The sequence below is a fragment of the Camelus bactrianus genome, chromosome 3 (assembly GCF_048773025.1).
Source record: "Camelus bactrianus isolate YW-2024 breed Bactrian camel chromosome 3, ASM4877302v1, whole genome shotgun sequence".
In the NCBI taxonomy this organism is placed as follows: domain Eukaryota; kingdom Metazoa; phylum Chordata; class Mammalia; order Artiodactyla; family Camelidae; genus Camelus; species Camelus bactrianus.
In genome coordinates, this window is record NC_133541.1 from 34,069,084 (window position 1) to 34,089,237 (window position 20,154).

At 36.4% G+C, this 20,154-nt stretch overlaps 1 protein-coding gene across 3 annotated transcripts in view; it reads left to right on the forward strand.

Moving 5' to 3' along the window:
• PARP8 (poly(ADP-ribose) polymerase family member 8) overlaps nt 1-19,615 on the forward strand; it is a 163,407-nt gene extending 143,792 nt beyond the window's left edge. For all 3 annotated transcript variants that reach the window (XM_074357970.1, XM_010966306.3, XM_010966305.3), the window contains 4 exons: nt 2,878-2,951; nt 4,077-4,146; nt 5,001-5,085; nt 15,023-19,615. In XM_074357970.1, coding sequence (XP_074214071.1) covers nt 2,878-2,951; nt 4,077-4,146; nt 5,001-5,085; nt 15,023-15,125 — 332 coding nt within the window. In that variant the 3' untranslated portion in view covers nt 15,126-19,615. The remainder of the gene's footprint in view (nt 1-2,877; nt 2,952-4,076; nt 4,147-5,000; nt 5,086-15,022) is intronic.
• Nucleotides 19,616-20,154: the final 539 nt, after the last annotated feature.

Here is a 20,154-nt window from a genome sequence, read left to right on the forward strand (position 1 = left end):
TATATGTTTTGTCAGTTTCAAAATTAATTTTTGTTTCAGTAGTTTCTGCATTTATTCCGTCTGCAGTAAATGTTGATAGTATAGCATGTGCAAAGCATTATGTAGAGCAATGAAAACTATACATACAAATTAATCTTCTCTCATTGGGTGTTAGTCTGTATCATGCTGACTTCTTGTCTTTGAATGATTATATATTCCATAAAAAAGTTTTAAGCAATACTTAGGATTAGAAAAACAGCCTCAAAACCGTCCTACTTATTGAACTTCTTGTTAATATTTTGGTGAGATTGTTTGAAAAAATATTTTGGAGTAAGTCGAAAGCATGTACTGAGGAGGAATACAAAATACTTAAAGAATGATGACCAAATTGTTAGCATTTGTAATCCTTAGGTAGTACAATTTTGGGTGTTTTTTTTCTTTGCACTTTAAAAATGTTTGGAATATCGCAATGATCAGTGTAATTTTTTTTAGAAAAGTAACTTACTCTGTTTAAATATAAAGTTATTATGCCCACTGTAAAGAGGTTGAAACTACACAGAATTATATAAAATAACAAAAGAAAAATTTTCCTACAACCGCGGTGTTTAGTGTATTTCCCTTCAGATTTTTAAATGCTTTTATATTCACGTACCTGAATATGTAGTTGGTTTTACTCATGTGCTTGTGTGTGTGGTGATATGAGCCCACTCGACAACTTCAGCAGATGTCGTTCACATGGTGCCTGGATGGTGAGTCTTAAGATCCTTAGATTCTAGAAGAGGGTACTTAGGGCTGATCGCTAAGGGAACAGTAACCAGACTCACCTGACTTAATTACTCTGCCCAAGTGCATGCTCTGTCAGCCACAGCAAGTGGTTTCCCAGTGTTCCGTGTCAGTCTTCCCCAGAGCACGTGTCCTAAGAGCCCTAGGTGGACCCCGTATGCCTGTTCTGAGCCACCCTCGGATGTCACGTGGTGCCACTTCCCATGATCATTATTGGTCAAAGCAGTCACAAGCCCTCCACATTCAAGGGCTGGGCAATTAGACTCCATCTCCTGATGTAAAAGTGGCAGAGTCACATTGTAGAAAAGCTTATGTGTTGAGAAATACTGTTGCAGCGACCTTTAAAAATACAATATGCCAAGATAACACTAAGAAAGTAAATACCAGAAGAGTAAGATAGTATAGGAAAAAAATAACATAGTTCAATGGAGGAGACAATTAAAATCAGACTCTAAATCTTATTAAAATAGAATACAATAAAAAACCAACATAAAATCTGTTTGAATAAATAAATACAGCCTCAGCAGAGAGATGGAAAACACAGCAAGTCTTCAAGTATGTGATTTTCTTCTTCTTGTACTGGTTGGTGTACAGACTCTTCAGATGGGTCCACGGAAGCGTTTGTGGGGGTGACAGAAGAGTGTAAAATTTGCCTGTGTGAATGTTCATTTGTCTAGGAAGAGAGTCTATAGCTTTCTTCCGATTTTTTAAGTGTCCTTGATCTGGGAAAAAAAATGTAAGAACCCCTGCAGTAAGATGAAGTAGTGTTATACTTGGTGTTGAGAGCTGCAAGTTTAGGAGATAGAGAGCAAAACATACAGCCTCCCTGCAGACAGCAGCCTTTTCTCAGAACTGTGCCTCTGAACCCTAGGTCTTCCCCAACTTGCCCCCACCCACGTCGGCACCTTCCGGGGAATGACTGACTTAGAGGACGGTTACATCCACAGCATTTGCAGTTTGGTCCGTCGGTTTTGCCCATTCCTATTAAACCTATTATTGAAACAGCAGGAAATAAGCACACTTTTCAACTTCAGGATAGTAAATGAACATTAAAAATAAAATATAGCTACATATCTACCTAATCTAAAACAGATATGAATTTTAGTTCTATTTTGTGTGTAGTAATTTACAGTAAAAAATCATGGCATTAACAGAGTAAGGTGAGACTTGTGAGTATCATAGCCAAAAGGACTTACATAGTTTTCCATCCTTGGAGGAATAGTGAATTCTACAGGAATTGCATATACATCAACGGTTCATGAAGTTAAATAGCAGTATAAATATATTTTTCGGATATTGTTCATATTCCCCACCCCTTATTCTCTTCACTCACGAGCAGTAAGAAAGAAATTTAGGTCCTGAAAAGCCTTTTAAAATCAAGTTGTGAGAATTTTCTAAGTATTATCAGTTTTATGTAAGAGAATGTCCTATCTTTTTTATTTTTTAACAGTTTTTATTGAGTTATAGTCATTTTACAATGTTGTGTCAGATTCCAATGTAGAGCACAATTTTTCAGTTATACATGAACATACATATATTCACTGTCACATTTTTTTTTTTGCTGTGAGCTACCGCAAGATCTTGTATATATTTCCCTGTGCTATACAGTATAATCTTGTTTATCTATTCTGCATATGCCTGTCAGTATCTACAAATTTTGAGCTCCCAGTCTGTCCCTTCCCACCCCCCGCCCCCTTGGCAACCACAGGTTTGTATTCTATGTCTATGAGTCTTGTTTCTGTTTTGGATTAGGTTTCTGTTTTGTATTATGTGAGATTCCACATATAAGCGATCTCATATGGTATTTTTCTTTCTCTTTTTGACTTACTTCACTTAGAATGACAGAGAATGTCCTACCTTTTCAATGCAAAGAACAACAAACTGAATTTTCTCCTTTGTAGCTGGACCAGGACTTCCAGAACCCACTGTCTTCCCACTACCCGCTCCTCCGTCCCTGGGCTGGGAGCACAGCGGCTGCTCCTTCAGGAGCCCCCTGTGACTGGCCTGAGGCTGCCAAGCCTTTGCCTAAAGTAGAACTTTGCAGTATAGATGGATTATATTTTAAGCCGCATCATACAGTTTTGTTCCTAAATTACTCTTTGCTGGTGTTTTTAGGGATGAACAAGAAGCAGAAGGTGTCAGCCAAGGATGAGCCGGCTTCAAGCAGTAAAAGCAGCAACACATCCCAGGTGTCGTAGTGACTCGAGTGACTGCTTCTGATGAGTGAACTCTAGCTCCTTTAGCCAGCAGGATTTCAATAAATACTCAGGCTTTTTAAGTCTGCAGAATTATTTTAAGTGGTCATTACTCACACAGGAATGAAACTCACCCTAAAATGTAATAACCCAAATGCCTTTATTCAGTAAATACTCAAGTATTTCTTGAGCTCCTACTGTAATGCTAGACATCTCCTAGGCATTGGGCTACAGTGGTCATCAAAAACAGACAAATCCTCTTGGAGCCGACATTCTACTCAGTGGATGTAAATACATTAAATACAGATTTAGATAGAATGCTGGGTGCTAGTAAATCTTATGGGGAAAAATCAGGGAAAAGGGATATTGAATGCTGTGGAATGGGACATAGAACTAGAAGGAATGTTAAATGGGGTGGTCAGAAAAGCATGCTCTGGGAAGGTTCTGTCTGAGTAAAGACCTGTCAGTACTGAGTGCCCAAGCCATATGGCTCTCAGGGAGAAAGATCATTCCAGGCATAGAGAAGAGCAGACACAAATCCCTTGCTGTTTCAGAGAAAACAAGCATTCTGGACAAATTCCACTTGATAAATAATGTGACTTTATTTTTTTTTAAAAACCAGTATAGTTAATCGAATATTCAAAAACAAAACCTCCAGATTTTCTACATGAGATGTTTCTGAAACTTCTGTACCTTAACGATACTATAAAAATGGGTTGGTTTTGGATAGTTAGATGATGTGGAATAATTGATTTTAATGTTTGAAAAGATCATGCAGCTTTAATTTTGTTTCCCTTGAAATAAAGATGCTAGGCTTCCAGTAAAAATAAATTTGAGTTCTAATTCTGTGTGGTGACGCTGTTGAGCCTTAATTTAGCATTTTTTTAATTCACTTTTCTTGAGAGTGATTTAATTATAATTATGTACAGAATTAAGTGATATAAAAAATATAGCTTGGCATTAAGAGAGAATTCAAGGATATTGCTGCTAGTCTAGATAGGCCTTTTTTAAAACTCTGGAGCTATCTTGGTGACTATTATTTTTTAATGATGATCATTTTTTTTCACTTGAGTGACTGTCCCATTTTTGCTCTAATGTTTAAATTCTTTTGGAATTTAGTCACAGAAAAAAGGACAGCAATCCCAATTCCTGCAAAGCCGTAATTTAAAATGCATAGCCTTATGTGAAGGTAAGTTGAAAGTTTTATAAACCACGTGGCACTAATTCTGTATCTTATCTGTATTTAAGAATTTCAGTATATTTACAGAATTTTCATGATGGACTAGTGCAAGCCTTATTCCTTTTGACCATCTCTAAGGGCACAAATGGAAAGTGGATGCAGCAGAGATCATAAAGGTTAAAACCAAAGAGCAGAATTGGCAGGAATTCAAACAGTGCTGTATTTTATTCTTGGCAGATATTTCAGAATGGTACTTATCTCTTTCTGATCAAGGATTGCTTATCTCTCTTGTCAGTATGCCCCCTTCTTCTTTGCATTGGTTTCTGGACATACAATACCATGAAAAATCTGAGAGATGAACCAGGTGCTGAGAAGATAACCCAATAGGCCTTTCTTGTTCCTACACTGAAGTTATTCTTCTATTCTGAATGTAGGACAGAAAATTGATAGACGATTTGCAAGATCATATACTTTCCTTTGTTCTTGCTTTAAAATTTGACTTTGGCTAAAAATTTATTTTTTTTCTTTTTGTGTTCGGAGTTTCAGTAGCCACTGTTAACTGTCTTTTAAGTTTTCAAAGTGATAGTTACAGAGGAGCTAAGTTGCGTTCTACATGGTTCCCAAGTCAGGACCTATTTGCTGTCATAACAGGCAAGAGACTTCCTTCCTACTGTTATGCTAATCGCGTTCCAAATGTCAAACTGTTGCTTGGCATTTCACTAGTTTTATTTAAATTTCTTGGTAGTTTATAGTAAGGTTAAACATTTTTCTTATGTTAATTTATGCATGTATTTTTGCTTTTAGATTTTTAAGAGAAGTAACTTCAAATAAAATAGTTCTGTAATTTTATCTTCCACTTACAGTGATCACCTCACCTGACCTGCACAAACATGGAGAGATATGGGTCGTCCCAAATACTGATCATGTCTGCACCCGATTCTTTTTTGTGTAAGTATAAAGGCTTAAATTTGTACAGTACTGTCTCCTCCATAAATGAGGTAGTAGTCACTACATTATTATTTGGTCCCCTTAGCTGCTGATATATTAACAGACGGGTATTTTCTCATCAACTGAACGCTTTTGTTTTATTTTAAGAAGCTATGAAAAACAGCGATGTTTAATTGCTTTTAACTTAGAAGAACTGAAGAAAAACATGGTGTCTTTAACCACTGTCTGTGTGTATGTATGTACACATGTGTATATAAGTGTATATATACATACATACAGGTCTTACATGTATCTAGCTAGATATATACACATAAATAGACACATATTCTTTGTATATTTAAAAAATACTAGAACTGAGAATGAGGACAACAATAATGAGAAAGTCTTAGTCCTATGAGAAGTTGATCTGCATTCCATATAATGTAGGCTAGCAATGCAGGGCATGTTAACGTGGATTTTTTGACACTGCTCTAACATAAGAGCTGCATTAAAATACAATAACATTATTTTTCATCCTTAAACAAATCAGTGCAGTAGACCTGTGTGATTTTCACCCCTCCTTGCCTAACTCTCAGCCTTTTCCCATACCTGTTTCTTCCTCATCCATGATTGTATCACAGAAAAGACCTCAGGGAAGAGTTGAATATATCTGTTTTGTACTTTTACATCATTTTCTGAAAAGAAGCTGGAGAAATGCACTGGCTTGTTTTATAAGCCATGTCAAAATGACTATATCATGATTAGTTCAAAATACAGCGTAGCTGTAGCATGCTACACCTGCAGCATTTGATCTCTTAGCTTGTGACAGACTGTTCACAATGAAAATTTTATGAACTGCCTGGTTTTCTTTTGGATGGTCTGAAACTGACTTACAACACAGATTTATATGTTATGTATTTGTGTATCTTTTGTGTTTATGATACATACTAATACATAGAATATATAGTATGAGACGTATACATATCTATAGATTTCATTCTTAATGGTGAGGCAGCAATGGGTATAGTGGAAAGAGCCCCCCTGCTTTTGATCAGACAATTTGTTTCCAGGCTGACCAGTTATTAGGTGACATTGGCCAAGCCGCACAACCTCTCTAAGCTTCATCAGTAGATCATATAGCATCATCCGCAGAGACAGTAGGACAGTATACTTGTGTCAGTCAGAATCCCAACAGGAAGCCACTGGCCCATGAGGAACATAACTTCTGTCGTCCGCAGTTAGATAACTTACAGAAGTGTGGTTATAGGGAAATCACAGGTCTAGTGTAGTAACTTGGGCCTGGTCGCACCAGAACTGATGCACATCCTAAGGTCCAGAAAAATAAGAACAGGAAGCAGCCAACAGAACCTGGCAGGAGAGCCGTTTCTAGTTCAGTGGCTTTGAAAGGAGTCATGGCCTTCAGTTCAGGGGTTAAGCAGCCCGAGGTGCCCTTGGGGGGCTGGAACCAAACAAAACCTTGACCTCCTGCCACTGCCCTGCTGGGATTCCCCATTGGCCAAACTCTACCATAAACTAGAGGGCAAGGGAGCATATTGACTGAGTCCACGTGAGTCAGCCTCCTGGGGCAGAAGGCAAGGTAGAGGAGGGAGCATTGGAGCTCCCGGGGCTCCTAGGAAAGCTGTCTTCACGCTGCTGCTTAAGGTTATGATTCGGAGTAAGTTAGCACAGTACAGGTCTCCACTGAAAGGCACTCACTGAATATTTTTTCTCTTCTTTCTTGACTGATCTTGACTATTATCCATGGTTAGAAGATCAGCCTTCCAAAAACCACTTCCAACCACAGTTATTTCATTGAGTGACCTGGAGATTTTGACCAAAAAAATTACCCCAAATTCCTTTCCTTAACCTGACGTTAATTAGTTAACCTATACCTTTTAGCGTCTCGCTAAAATTCAAATTTGTTGAGCTAAATAAACAACTTTAGATATGGAAGTAGGCAGTAAACGTTTCTAGTATTATTTCTTTGCAGATTTACATAAATTACATGCAAACTGAATCAGTAGCGATAGATGTGTGGGTGTGGGTTTGTGTGTGTCGACTGGAGAGAAGGATTTCTGTATTTCATAAGAAAAAAGTGAGGAAGGACCATCTGAAGAAAAGAGAAGAAAACACTTTCAATACATTCAGATGCTCTCCAAACAATGCAAAGGAAAAAAATTTTGTTAAGAGAATGATTTTCTTTTTTTTTATAAACACAAATGAGACTTCATCATTTTTGTCTACTCTGTCAGGAGAGAAGGAACTAATTAAGGACAATTGATAAGATTCAAAATACATCAAAAGGAGAATCCATTCACTAATTAATGTACATTCTAATTACAACTATCAGTTTCTTTCTTTATTTAGATACAATCACAGAGTTCTTGCCTCCCTAGTGGGGGTGACATCTAGGAAAAGAATAAGTTGATGAGAAGGAAGTGAGTTGTCACAAATATACCATCATTAGATAGAAACTCAACTTCTGTTCTCGATCTATTTATTTATTTATTTTTATACAATATGTGATCTCTAATGTTACACACGCTTTGCCTCAAGACTAGGATATAAATTAGTGAGGGCTCTTTTTTTATCTGTTACTAAGTGAAAATATTAAGAATTATAATAAGTTCTGTGCAAATCTGATTTCCATAATGAAGGAGATAATAAATAGTCATTTAATATCCTAATTACATTCTTTCCAACAAGTAAATAATAACAGGGAATGAGAGAAAAATGAGAGGAATTTTAGGGAACAGAGTATCAGAAAAAAATTAAAACTAAAATTTAAAGGAAGATGTTTGTTAGAAGAAAAAAGAAAATAAGAAGTTTTAAAAATTTTTGTTGGAAAATTCTAAAAATCAAATATAAGTGCTTTAGGCAAAATGTCATAATTCAGATGTTAAGAACAGATCCCAGCCAAGTTTGAGTGTCTAGGAATTACTGCTAAAGCTTGATTTCATTGCTGACCTCGAGACACGTGTGTACAAAGACATTAAGGTCAGTATGTAGAAATAAGGCAGATGTTTTAAAAGGGCCAGAAGGTGGGCTTAACCACGGGATGTGAAAACCAAACAGACAGATAGTGCTCTAGTCACGTACAACGGAAATGTTAATTTCACAGTGCATGGGATTTTAAAGCTAGAAAGGAAAACTTGCGATGGGTTTTTTCCATAATTAGGACTAAATAATAAAATCCAAGAGAAGGTAAGAGATGATTTGGCTGAACAAACAGGTGTCGTCTAGTGCCATGGGCACCCCATGCTGCACTGCCCCCCCACCGCTGCTGTAGAAGTGGGGATATGTCTTCTCCCTCCACCGTTTTGGACCAAGGAAAGGTTAAGAACTACCAGGTTTTCGTATCCCACCTATTTGATGTTACCACCTACATGTTTAACACTTCAGTGGTTCTTTTGTTTAGAGCAGGCAGATCCACAAATCAATCATTTCCATATTTTCTCTGTTACATAGATTTAAGGTATATGTACCCCCTCCTATTTCTCAAAATATTTCAAGAAGTTCAGAAATTTGAGAGCAGGAAGGACCAAATAAAACAGACCATTTGTAGAAGAGATACATGGGGTATTTTTAGGTTCTTGAGTCAAGCAGATCTCAGTGCTAAATAAACTTCAGGAATTCCTATCCAAAGCCTATTTTATCTTTGCAGGTAAAGTTCAAATACCACCTATTCTGCGAAGCTCCTAATCAAAATTAATCTCTTCCTACAGCTCAGTGCAGAACTTCCATTTAAAATTCAGTTCATTCATTGTATCCGACTCTTGCACAGGGCTGTGAACTTAAGGGTGGACCCTTACGCTTGTTTTTTTACTGTCCTTTGTGCCCTGCATCAGCTCATCGGTACCCGATGCACAGTTTCTTGTCAGTAAATTTTTACTGAAGAACCAAAAAATGGCAAAAAGGAAAATATTTTGGAATATGTATGGGTTTTTTTTTTAATTTATAGAAGAAAATGTATGTTTTTTATTTCAGGTCAAAGTTTGAAATATATCTAAAGAGGTAGCTACAAGAAAAATGTTTAAAATAAGGACTGTATAATGGCCATTATGTGAAATAAGAGATGTCTTGCATTGTCATTTTCCAAAAGATACACAGTGTTTGAATGAGAACACAGCGAGAAGACAGCTTATTTATGAGGTTAGAAGACAGAACATTCAGTCATGGCTCAGTGACATAAGCTGTGTGACATCAGGCTGATACGATCAGGGAACTTTGCTTTATCCCCAGTCTGTAATAAATTCAATTTCTCTGTTTCTAGCCCAGATCTCTTTCCAAGATTGAAACTGCCACATCATTCCCCTGCTTAAAACTCTTTGGTAGCTGCTTACTATTTATAAGATGAAGTCCAGGTTCCTTTACAAAGGGAACCAGCTGCCTCCTTGGTGCTCTGTTCTTCCTTCTGTACCACTGCGTTGAAGGTCGAGGAGATCCAGTCCCCATCTGCCATTTTTCTCTGCCCAGCATCCCTCACCCCGGGGAGTTACGCCTCACGACCTGAACTGTGTGCTGGGGTTTCCACACTTAATGCTTTTGTTCGTTCCTTCCTCCTCTAGGCTGGGGTTGTCTCTTTCATTCTCTTCCCTCATACTTGTTTATCTAACCCCCGCGCCTCGTTTAAATATTAGTATATGCCTTCCCTTCTCCCAGAAAATTCTCTTGGTGCCTTTTTGCTGCTCCTTTTTGTTGCTATATAATACCCTGGGCATGTTTTTATTATTGGGTTATTCTTTTTTTTTAATGTATGGTCTTCTCCATTACTCTGTATACCTCTCGAGGTCGAGGACTATGTGAGTCACTTGCGTTTGCATAGAGGTTGGCAGATACGTAGGAATGAATGAAATGTTCATATTATAACTGCTTGCTGGATGTTTCTTCCCGAAAAGTCCACTAGTACCCAAAAATCATTATGCACAAAATGGAACCCATTATTGCTAAATCTGCTAACCAACTTCTCAGCTTCCTCAACTTATGCAGTCATTTCACACTTCAAAGAGACTTGAAACCTGAACTGTAGTTTCCAGTTTGTTTTTCTGTGCTCACTGGAGTCATCAGTTCCAAGTACATCTTTTCACAGTCTTCTTCTATAAATACCTTTGTTTCTGTGTGTTTCATTCTCCCCCCTAGAAGACACCAAAAGATTCCTCAGTATTCTCCATGCTTCTGATTTCTTCATTGCTCATAATCTATTTTGTACAATGTCAGAATTTAAAAATATTACCATTATTGCACTAATACTACATTATTACCTGTTCAGTGCACAGAGACTGAAATCAAAAGTAAGCCAAAAAAGGAGGCTGGGTATAGCTAAATGGTAGAGCCCATGCTTAGTTAGCTAAATCTTTTTTTTAGAAGTCCTGGATTGAATCCCCAGTACCTCCATTAAAACAAACAGACAATAAAGTAAACTTTTTTAAAAAGGTAAGCCAAAAGGGAAACAATCATGACCCATCATATCTCCACTTAGAGTTAACTACACTTAATCTTTGGTGTGTAGCCTGCACTTCTGTGCATATAAAATTTTAAGATCATACTGTCTATACCAAATTAATTTTCAAAAAGCAGAGTTTTGATTATTCCTTGCTTGTAAAGGCTGGTAGTTACTGACAGATAAAAAGATGGCATTCTGCAACATAGAGCCCATTTTACTTCAGTTACATGCACGAACCACTGATTGAATTAAATTATTATCCAGTCTGTTTCTTGAAAACAGCTTGGAGTTGTTTTCCCCACTACTGTGCCTTTGCGCAGTCAGTCCAAATGCTTGACCTTTTCACCAGCTCAGCCTTTAGCCAATTTTTCAAGACTTAACTGTGTGATGGTCTTTTCTGTGGGGCCTTTCCCGATGTCCCGGTCAGACATGACATCTGTCTTGACTCTGAGTTTTGCTTGCCCTTTCTTTGTATCAGCTGCCTTGTCTGTCCTACAGTTATTTGCGTAACTCTATTATCTCCCCTAGTAAAATGCAAATTCTGTCTGTGTTTGGGGATCTTACGTCTTGTGCAGAAACACTTAATACATATTGAATGAAAGCAATGACAAAAGACCGAATGTTCTAACTTAATGAAGAGATTTATATAAAGTAGACACCACACTTACTGCATTAGATTTCTTACAAGAACGTGGGAGAAGTTCTGGGTGTCATTCAGTTCACAGTGAATTTCTCCTCTGTTGCTAATGAAAAACTGTGCTATCATTTCTGGGTTCCAGATGTAGGGAGTCAGAAAACAGATTTATGTGTACCAATCTTAAAGCTGTCACAAAGCTGCTATCATCAGCTGCTATAATCAAAATAAAGGTTGTCAATAGATTCAAATTTTTGTCCATGAAATGTCCTAATATACCTACCCAAGAGAGTTCCAGATAGACAGCTAAATTCCATCTATTGTCTTATTTTCTCTCTCACAGCTTTTTAAGTAAATTGATTTATTTTTCATTAAAATTTTAGTAATCTTTTTTGTATTCCTGGAAACAGAAGTAATTTTTGTATTGGATAGTTTCATTTTTCCTTCATTTTTCTAGTCAGATGTATCATTTCCCTACTGATATCATTCTTGCTCTATTTCTTTTTTTGTTTTTTAATTTTATTGCTTTCTAGTCTGTATGCTATATTGTAATAAATGCCCTAATGCCACTAGTCATTCATGTATCCAAGCCCTGCCCACTGACCAAAGCAAATGGAAGTTGGTTTTCCCTTTATTATCGTACAGTCTTCATGGTTGAAGCCAGCTGAATGCCTCTGGCCGATTTTAGCCTTCAGCCCACAGCTGTCGTGCTTCCTGGTGGGCCTCACGGACAATGGAAAAAGAAGCATTTTTCTTAATACTTTCAATCTCAGTCTCTCACTCTTGCGCTCTCTTCTCTCTTCTCCATTAGCTTTGAACGCTTTTTAAGTGTTGGTGAGTGTGTAATATTTGGCGACAGCAAACCCTTCCATTTGACCGGAAAAGAGAGTGAGGGGGCAGTGATGGGACGTGACTGGAGAGGATGTTTAGGTTTGGATTATGAAGAACCCAGCTATTCCACTCCAGGGACATTGGATTTTGTTCTGCAAGTGAAACGAAGGGCATTTGCGTCACTCTAGCAGGGCAGAGAACAGTCTTATAGGAAGGATGGGGGTGGATAAGTGAAGAGATAGATCAGTTATAATGTCATAGCAATAGTCTAGGTCAGCGTTTCTCACTACAAAAAATGCATTTGATACAGTGACTTGGGAAAGAGCAAGGCTTACGTCGTGTGGTACAGTCAGTACTCCCTGTCCTTCTCTCTTCCAATTTCATTGAAAAGTGCTAGCCTGGACAACCTAATTAATTTCAAAGCATGCTAACTGTACACCACCTGCAACTTGAAAATCACTCGTTTAGGTGAATGATAATGAAGACCTAAATGATGGTAAGGGCATCAGATGGAGAGAAGGCAAAAATGGGGAGAACTAGGAAAGTAGAAGCAAGATAATTTGATGATTTGCTGGATTTGGAAACATGCGCTAGCCAAGAATGACTGAAGTTTTCTTGTTGGTAGAGAGAGTAGATGGTGGTATTTCAAACTGAGGTACTGATAGAGTAGAAAAGAGCAGTCTTGGGGTAAATTAAATGCAGTTTTGAATAGATCACTTTTGTGACTTCTGTAAGAAAATCATAGTTAGGGAAAGATGTAAGGAGTGGAGATGCAGTTTTAGGAATCAGCGTGTGGGTGACAGTTACAACAATGGGAGAGACTAGAGTGAGTCTGCATATCGTGAGAAGAGAGCTCACCGAGAAGTGAATTGTGGATAAAACCAGGATTGAAATGGGAGGCCAGGGAAGAGGGTGCAATGAATGAGACTGAGAATTAAGAAGCAAAGGGCCAACTCCGGAGTGAAGAGATGACACAGCTTCAAGGAAAAGAGCCATCCGCTGTGCCGCGTGCCGCAGACACAGAGGATACAGCCTCCTGCCTTCATCAGCCGGAAGGCCACGGGCAGCCATTGTCAGTACTTTTCAGTAGAGCAGTAGGATCTGAAGAATGATTGCAGTGGGTTGAGGAAAAAATGAGAAGTTAAAATACATTACAGGCAATTCTTAATCAAAGTCAACTTTAAATTGAAAGGAGTAGAGATGATAGTATGTAGGCTGTGTGTCTGTTAAGGCAAGAATATCTTATTCAACATTGTGTCCAAAGTATACAGGGCGTAGGAAGTGTGTTGACTGTACCAGAAGTGCCATGGAGAGAACAAACATGTTAGGAAGTTTAAGGTGGAGATCCACGGTGGACGGCATCTGAAATGGGAAGCCACCAAGAACCAAAACTGTTCTAAGACCTGCCACTCTTCCCACTTCTCTCCAGGCACTCTGGTTCTTTTATTGTGTCTACTCCATTCTCCTTTTGTCGGTCTGTTTTGTTTTCCATAAGCTACATCCTTGCGGAGTTAGCCCAGCTGACTTGGTGAAACACAGTTACCTCCTTTGGGCTGAGCCTTCAAGCCAGGTTGCTTCCACAGCCCTGGCTCCGGATTTTGGATGGCTTACCTTACCCTTGGTACAGTGACTAACCAGATTTTCACAGAAATCAAGCTAACATATTTTACTTGCTTAATAAAATATATCTTTACACAGTTTGCCACAAAACATCTGATTAGATCTGCGTAATTCTAAAGCATTTCACTTTACATGTCCTCTGGTTCTTAACATGGCACTTACTGTTTGGTCTCCTGAGAAAATATTTATAACTGGGCTTTGTATCACGTATCCTATACTTTTTTTTTTTTTTTACAATAATGTTTCACCATTGGGTGCCTTATATATACACATTTGTGTGTATTTGTGTGTGTGTGTGTGTGTGTGTGTGTGTGTTTGGGTAAGAACTAACCAAGTAGACAATGTTGGGCCATTTCTTAGGAATTTAAACTTAATGCAAATGCAGTTATCACTAGTTTTTTAAGCAGTTGATTATGCAAGGACCTACATTCTCATTGCTGTATGTCATCTTGTTTCATTTTTCTGTATTGTGCTATTTCAGGAGAATTTAAGTATGGTGAGGAAAAGACAGGGGTGCACACTAATCTTTGAGACACTGTGCTTGTACCCCTTGTTATCTATTTTGAAGTAATTGTCACTTCTCTAAAGCTTCTGTCTTGAAGTCATTTTTATGAAAGTAAAATTAATTCATCATCTATTCTACTCTGAATATTATCATGGAAGTTTAAAAATGCATTCTTGGGAAATTCTTATTGCCCAAGTAAGTTTATTTGAGGGAATGAATTGTCATCTAAAATGTAATTATTTCTTTCTAAAGGACTTAGTAATTGCTGTCCTTTAATGTTATTTTTTCACTTCTATTGCTTAGCTAAACTTAGCAGACTTACATTCTTATATGAAGTGCCGGCATAAATAAAACTATGTTATAGTCAGACTAAATAGAGCAACCAGTGATAAGAAAAAAATACGCAGCACTGATTACAACAGAATAATAATTAGAAGGCAGGCATGGCAAAGGAGCGATGGTAGAAAGTGCAGTGATTTTTCTAGAGTCTCACTGATCAGCAAATAAGGAAATGATTGAAGTAGGAGTAGAGTTAAGAAGTCCAGAACCTAAGGGACATAAACCTGAACTTTTTATTTTCTTTCTCAGTGGGCTTCATGTAACAACTGCTGGGGGACATGTTTGCAAGGCCAAGGACACTGGGGTGCTTCCTGCCTCTCAGGCGATGTTTTGTGTAGGGTTAAAAAAGTTAAAGTTAAAAATGAAGGGGCAAATCAGGGCATGATGTAGAGTAGAAGAAGCCGGTGCTTAGTAATGCTAGCACGTTATTAAATACAACTGGGAAATGACTGTCTTTGGGTCTTGATTCCCTTGGACTATTTTTCAGATATCAGGTAGCATTTCTAAGCTGTTTTAAATGCTTTGGGGATGTTTTTGAATGTTTCATCTTTCTGAATGTTTTATGTTTCTATGTTTTGTGTTTTAGCTATGAGGATGGCCAAGTGGGAGACGCAAATATTAACACACAAGAAGGAGGCATTCACAAAGAGATCCTTCGAGTAATTGGTAATCAAACTGCTACTGGTTAAAGGACCACCATTTAAAATTAACGTGATTTGAAAGCCTTCCTCGGGTTCAAAGCTGGATTTTGAACTGAAGAAGATGATAAAAATAATTTATTGTTATTATAAACAAAATTAACCCTTTGAATACTGATTTTTTTCTTAGTATTTCTAAGTATCTCATTAAATACCTAAAATGGTACAAAATTTATCAATTGTAGGGTTATGGAATCTAGTAATAAAATTACAACAGCACTTAAACTGAAGTTTGGGTTGCTCACACAATAAACAGATTGAAAAAACAGTTTTGTGCTGATATTTTTATATTAAACTCTTTAATTGGAAATTTGGTATTATATACCTACATTTTAGGGCACCAAAATAGAATTGAGAACATTTTATATTGCCATCTAAATCTATAAGATCCTTTGCAATAAGTATAATGTTTGCACATTCTCATGTGCTGTATAATTAGCAGTATGAATGTTTGAATGTTTTGGGGAGGGATGTTTCCTCTTCTGTTATTTTTCTTTATACAAAAACAACTAGGTTTTAGATGCAGTGCTTTGCCCAAAAGTATGTAATATACATATCTATAGATTCATGCATCAGAATGTGTGGTTATGCATATATGTGTGTACGTACACATATATGTATTTTAACAACAGAGATGGCACAGCTCCACAACTCTTTTCTCATTCAATGAAAAGAAAATAATATTCAGTAAGCAGGAAATCTGGACGTAAACCAAGATATGAGCCAAATTCACCACCATTCATTCACTGAAAATATTTGCAAACAAGTGTTCTATTTGTTTAAATAATTTTCCCCTTTGGTTAAAATTCAGTTCGTTATAATGTTATGACTTGGGGATCATAGACACCCCTGGTGGACTAAATCTGTATTCGAATGATCATATGTTGAAAAGAAAGGCCTCAGAATTTAAACATACAGTATATATATATTTTTTATTTCCTATAATGAACATTTTTTACATTTATTTATACCACACCAGCATTTTTATATTTTTTCATCTAATATTTATGCTTATTTTTTTCATATTGAGAAAGAAGACAAACTTTGAAGTTTCTTTTATATTTAAAGAACACAAATAAGTTTACAGAGAACAATAACACCAGCTCTCTGCATTCTCCTTTCAAGAGTCATGTGCTCATCAAAACCATTCTGTTTCTTTAGGTCCTAAAGTTCTTAGTCATTGCAAGTTTTAAGTGACAGTGTTGATTTTCCTACATGATGTTTTGGAATAAGGCCATTCATGAGAGCAGTTTAATTAGCAAGTCTGCCACTCTTCAGACCCTGAATCAAGGCTCATATCTGATTCTAATTTATTCAGACAGAAAAAATTAAAATGTATATTCATTTGCAAGTATAATGTTATAAATTCTTGTGTTTATTTCCTTTGGTGTAAAAGGTGAGAATAAAGGTCATACACATTGTTAAGGGTTGCTATTTAGGAAGTATTTACTAATCATTTGTTTTCTTATATTGTAAATAATTGATATGCCACTTATTTCTGCAAACATAGACTTGAAGTGGTTGGGATATTAATCATTGTGAAAGGATCCACTTATAACATTGATCTGTTTTGACTTGTGCCTCTGAATTCAAGGCCAGACTGAAGGATAATATAGGTGTGGTAGGGCCAAGATACAGTATCTTATTTAGTTTCTGTGACCAGATATTTGAAGACTTTACATGGGACAAGAAGACTACTTGTTTCTTTCTGCCAAGGCTCCCCAAATCTGCCAGATCCCTTTGACTGTGTTTTTAAAACAGTTTTAAGCAACAAAATTACTTTTTCAAATTAATTTTGGGGACATTCATTTATATATGACATAAATACGAGGATGTAATAGCAGAATTTAGAAACTGAAATTTTGGAACCCAACCTGTTTGGCCACTAGAACCACTGAGGCACCTCCAAAAACTCTCTCTAGTGCCTCCAAGCGTAATTTAAAAATCACTGATCTAATCCACTCAGTTTACTTAACAGTTGAGTGATCTGTAAGGAGGCATATAGTATTAGAATCTTAACGGGAAGGGTAGCTTGGAGGACTCAAGGGAGACTGTTTAGGGGAGACAAAACTCCATAGTGCAAATTTCTACTGCCAACTTAATAATAAAAATAGATTCATCTATCAGAGAAAGGAAAGTCGTTGATAGTTTTAGTGCCCATTAAATACTATAGATAACGGACATCTTTTATGATAATTAGACGTCTTCTCATGGTAGTTAACTGAATGTTCTTGCAGTGCAGAATGACAGATTTTAGTTTGTTTTGAAAAATTGTGTCAAAGCCTTCGTAAGCCAATATTGTAAGTAAAACCAATCTTTTAATTGGCCTTTGATATTGAGAATATTATAGCATACTGATGCTTATCTTTATTTCTAAAGAATCTGATTTCAGTACCCACCTTTAGTAAATGAAAAGTCATGCTTTCAAAATCCAAGCAGGTCCTTAAAATTTATAAGTTTAAATATTATCATGCCTTGATTCAGTCAACCCTGTTAAGATTATATCATTTGACTTACCTGATGATTCTAAACGTGTGATATTGTACTGCATTTATATCATCATTTCACGTCTGTTCACTAATGCTTTGTCATAGTTCTATTAATTGTGTATCCATTACTACTTAATATTAACCCGTTGAGCAAAGACAGTCATTTATTTTCATTCTTGAAGTAGGGGAAGAAGGACCTTAATTTGTTAGTTCTACTCTTCCCCTGCATTACTGATCTTGTAAACATTTCACTGTGACTAATTTGTCCTCTTTCGTTGTCCATATATTTAATAAGAGAAGAAAATGGTTGAGTATTCGAGAAGAGAAAAAAGTATTCAGTAGAATATATACAACCTAGTGCTATGGAATACATTATGTAAGGTACTTCTGGTGCCTTAGATTGCATTATGTTGAAAAGATTTTTATTTTGTTGCTCAGCAGATCTCAGACAAATGTTGGATTTGAAGGTGGTCTTCAAATTTAAATTTTAAATATGAGTGCCACATCCTTAAATTTACTATCAAATCCTGTGTAATGTAAGAAACTAAGCCAAACTATTGTTAATGCTCCAAATGTTTCTCATTGAAAAATTTAAGAGTTTAGAAAAGAAATCCCTCAATGATTCTCCCCTTTCCCCTAAAAGAAAGGAAACTTAATATGTAAAGTCTATGAATCTTTACACTGAAGGAGTTTTAAGCAGTACTTTATACCGTAATACCGTAACTTGCCTTAGGGCATGGGGTTTCAGAAAGTTCAAAGGAAAACCTCATCATCCTTGTTGAAGTCTGGATGACTTCATCAGGTGGTGATTTAATATGTCATGAAGGGCCCTTCAACCTTGGACTGTCTACCATCCAAATATGTGGATTTCACGGTGGCACTTGAAGCACATTTTTAAAATATTATGATGTTATTCTGTTGTCCTGCTGAATTCTTCATTATTACACTACCTCAAGACAAATGATCATCTGTTTGTTAAGATAAATTGGGTTTCTAGTATAAGGAACAAACAAAATTTTACAAATGGAAGTCATCAAATAATTCAGTCAGAACCATGCTGGATCTATATTGTCAGTTACCTCTGGACAATACAGTAATACGAATATTCCAGTCACCAGTGATGAATAACATAATTATCACCCAATGGGTTTTATGAAGGGGCTTCAAGTTGCAAAATTTGAAATTAATTCATTCTCTTTTAGGTTTGGTTTTCCACATGGGCCAATTTTATGTCCGTTCACTTAAAGTCACAGAGAATTTGCCCAACGTAAGCAATTAAAGAACTGAGATGCCCAACTGCTATGCCAGAATGGCAGATTGAATACTCAAGTATTCTGGCATTGAGTGTCAGCTAAATTTTTGTCCGATTATATATACATTTGATGTATATTATTACCCAGTACATTTTTCTTGGTAATTTTGTATACACTATGATATATTAGGGTAAGTTTTTGTAGTTCAAAGGAATTTCAAGTAGTTTTTAGACAAAACATATCCATGAGTGTGAAAAAGCTGTGTTGAAGAATAGATTACATTACACATTTACCAGCAAGTCAGTAAAAAATAGTGCTTATTTACATAGTCAACATAATTTAATGGTCTAAAAATAATTTCTTCAATCTGCCCAGTATTTAATGTATCAGTTGGATTTTAAAAAATGCAGCCACTCCTTTATGTAAACATCAGGATATGCCTGTGTTCCTTTAATGATACAGCCTTCTTTACATTACATTTCTTGACTTTTGTGCACAAAATAGTATTGCAACTTGCTATTTAGCCTTCGGTGCCTTCGAGTTATTATAAATATTTAACGATCTGTACATAATGTAAATACTGCCAAAAGATCACTAAGGCCAAATATTTTCTCTATTCACTTTTTATTGCACTTGCTTTCTATTGCTACTTAAGCCTCTTTTATCCAGCTTTGTAATAGTTCTAACATTGTAGCCAATGTAAATGTTTACTTTCAATAAATCTGAATTTGTTCACCAAGTCTGGTATATGTGGGCACTATTTTGAAAACTCACTTAGGCCTTAGATACTCCTCGTGATAAATCTTGCTTCTGGGGACTAGATATTTGAAGTTTTCAGCAAACTCTAAAACATGAGGTTGCCCTATTCACTGAAAAATACTTTTAAAATAAGAGGGAATAAAAGAAAATAATTCTTCTTGCCAGTATTCCCCAAGCAGTTGCCATCAGTTTAATTGGTCATGTGAGTACCATTTGAATTTCAGGGTCTGTCAAGAAATACAGGATTCAAGCAGAAGATTTTTGTACATTTTGTAAGTATGCTCTGTTTATAAAACACCTAAGCATAATACCAAATGGAGCATTTCAAGTGAACTGTCCTGAATTTTCGAAGCATTTCTGACTTGATTAGTAATTGGAAAATGATTTTTAAAGCACCACTTTTTATAAAATACCTTTCATTAACTGAATAAGACAGTAGTCTATAACTAAGTACGGTTCTCTCAAAACATGAATGGTAAATATTTATGAGAAGCTAAGTTTATATCCTCATAATAAATA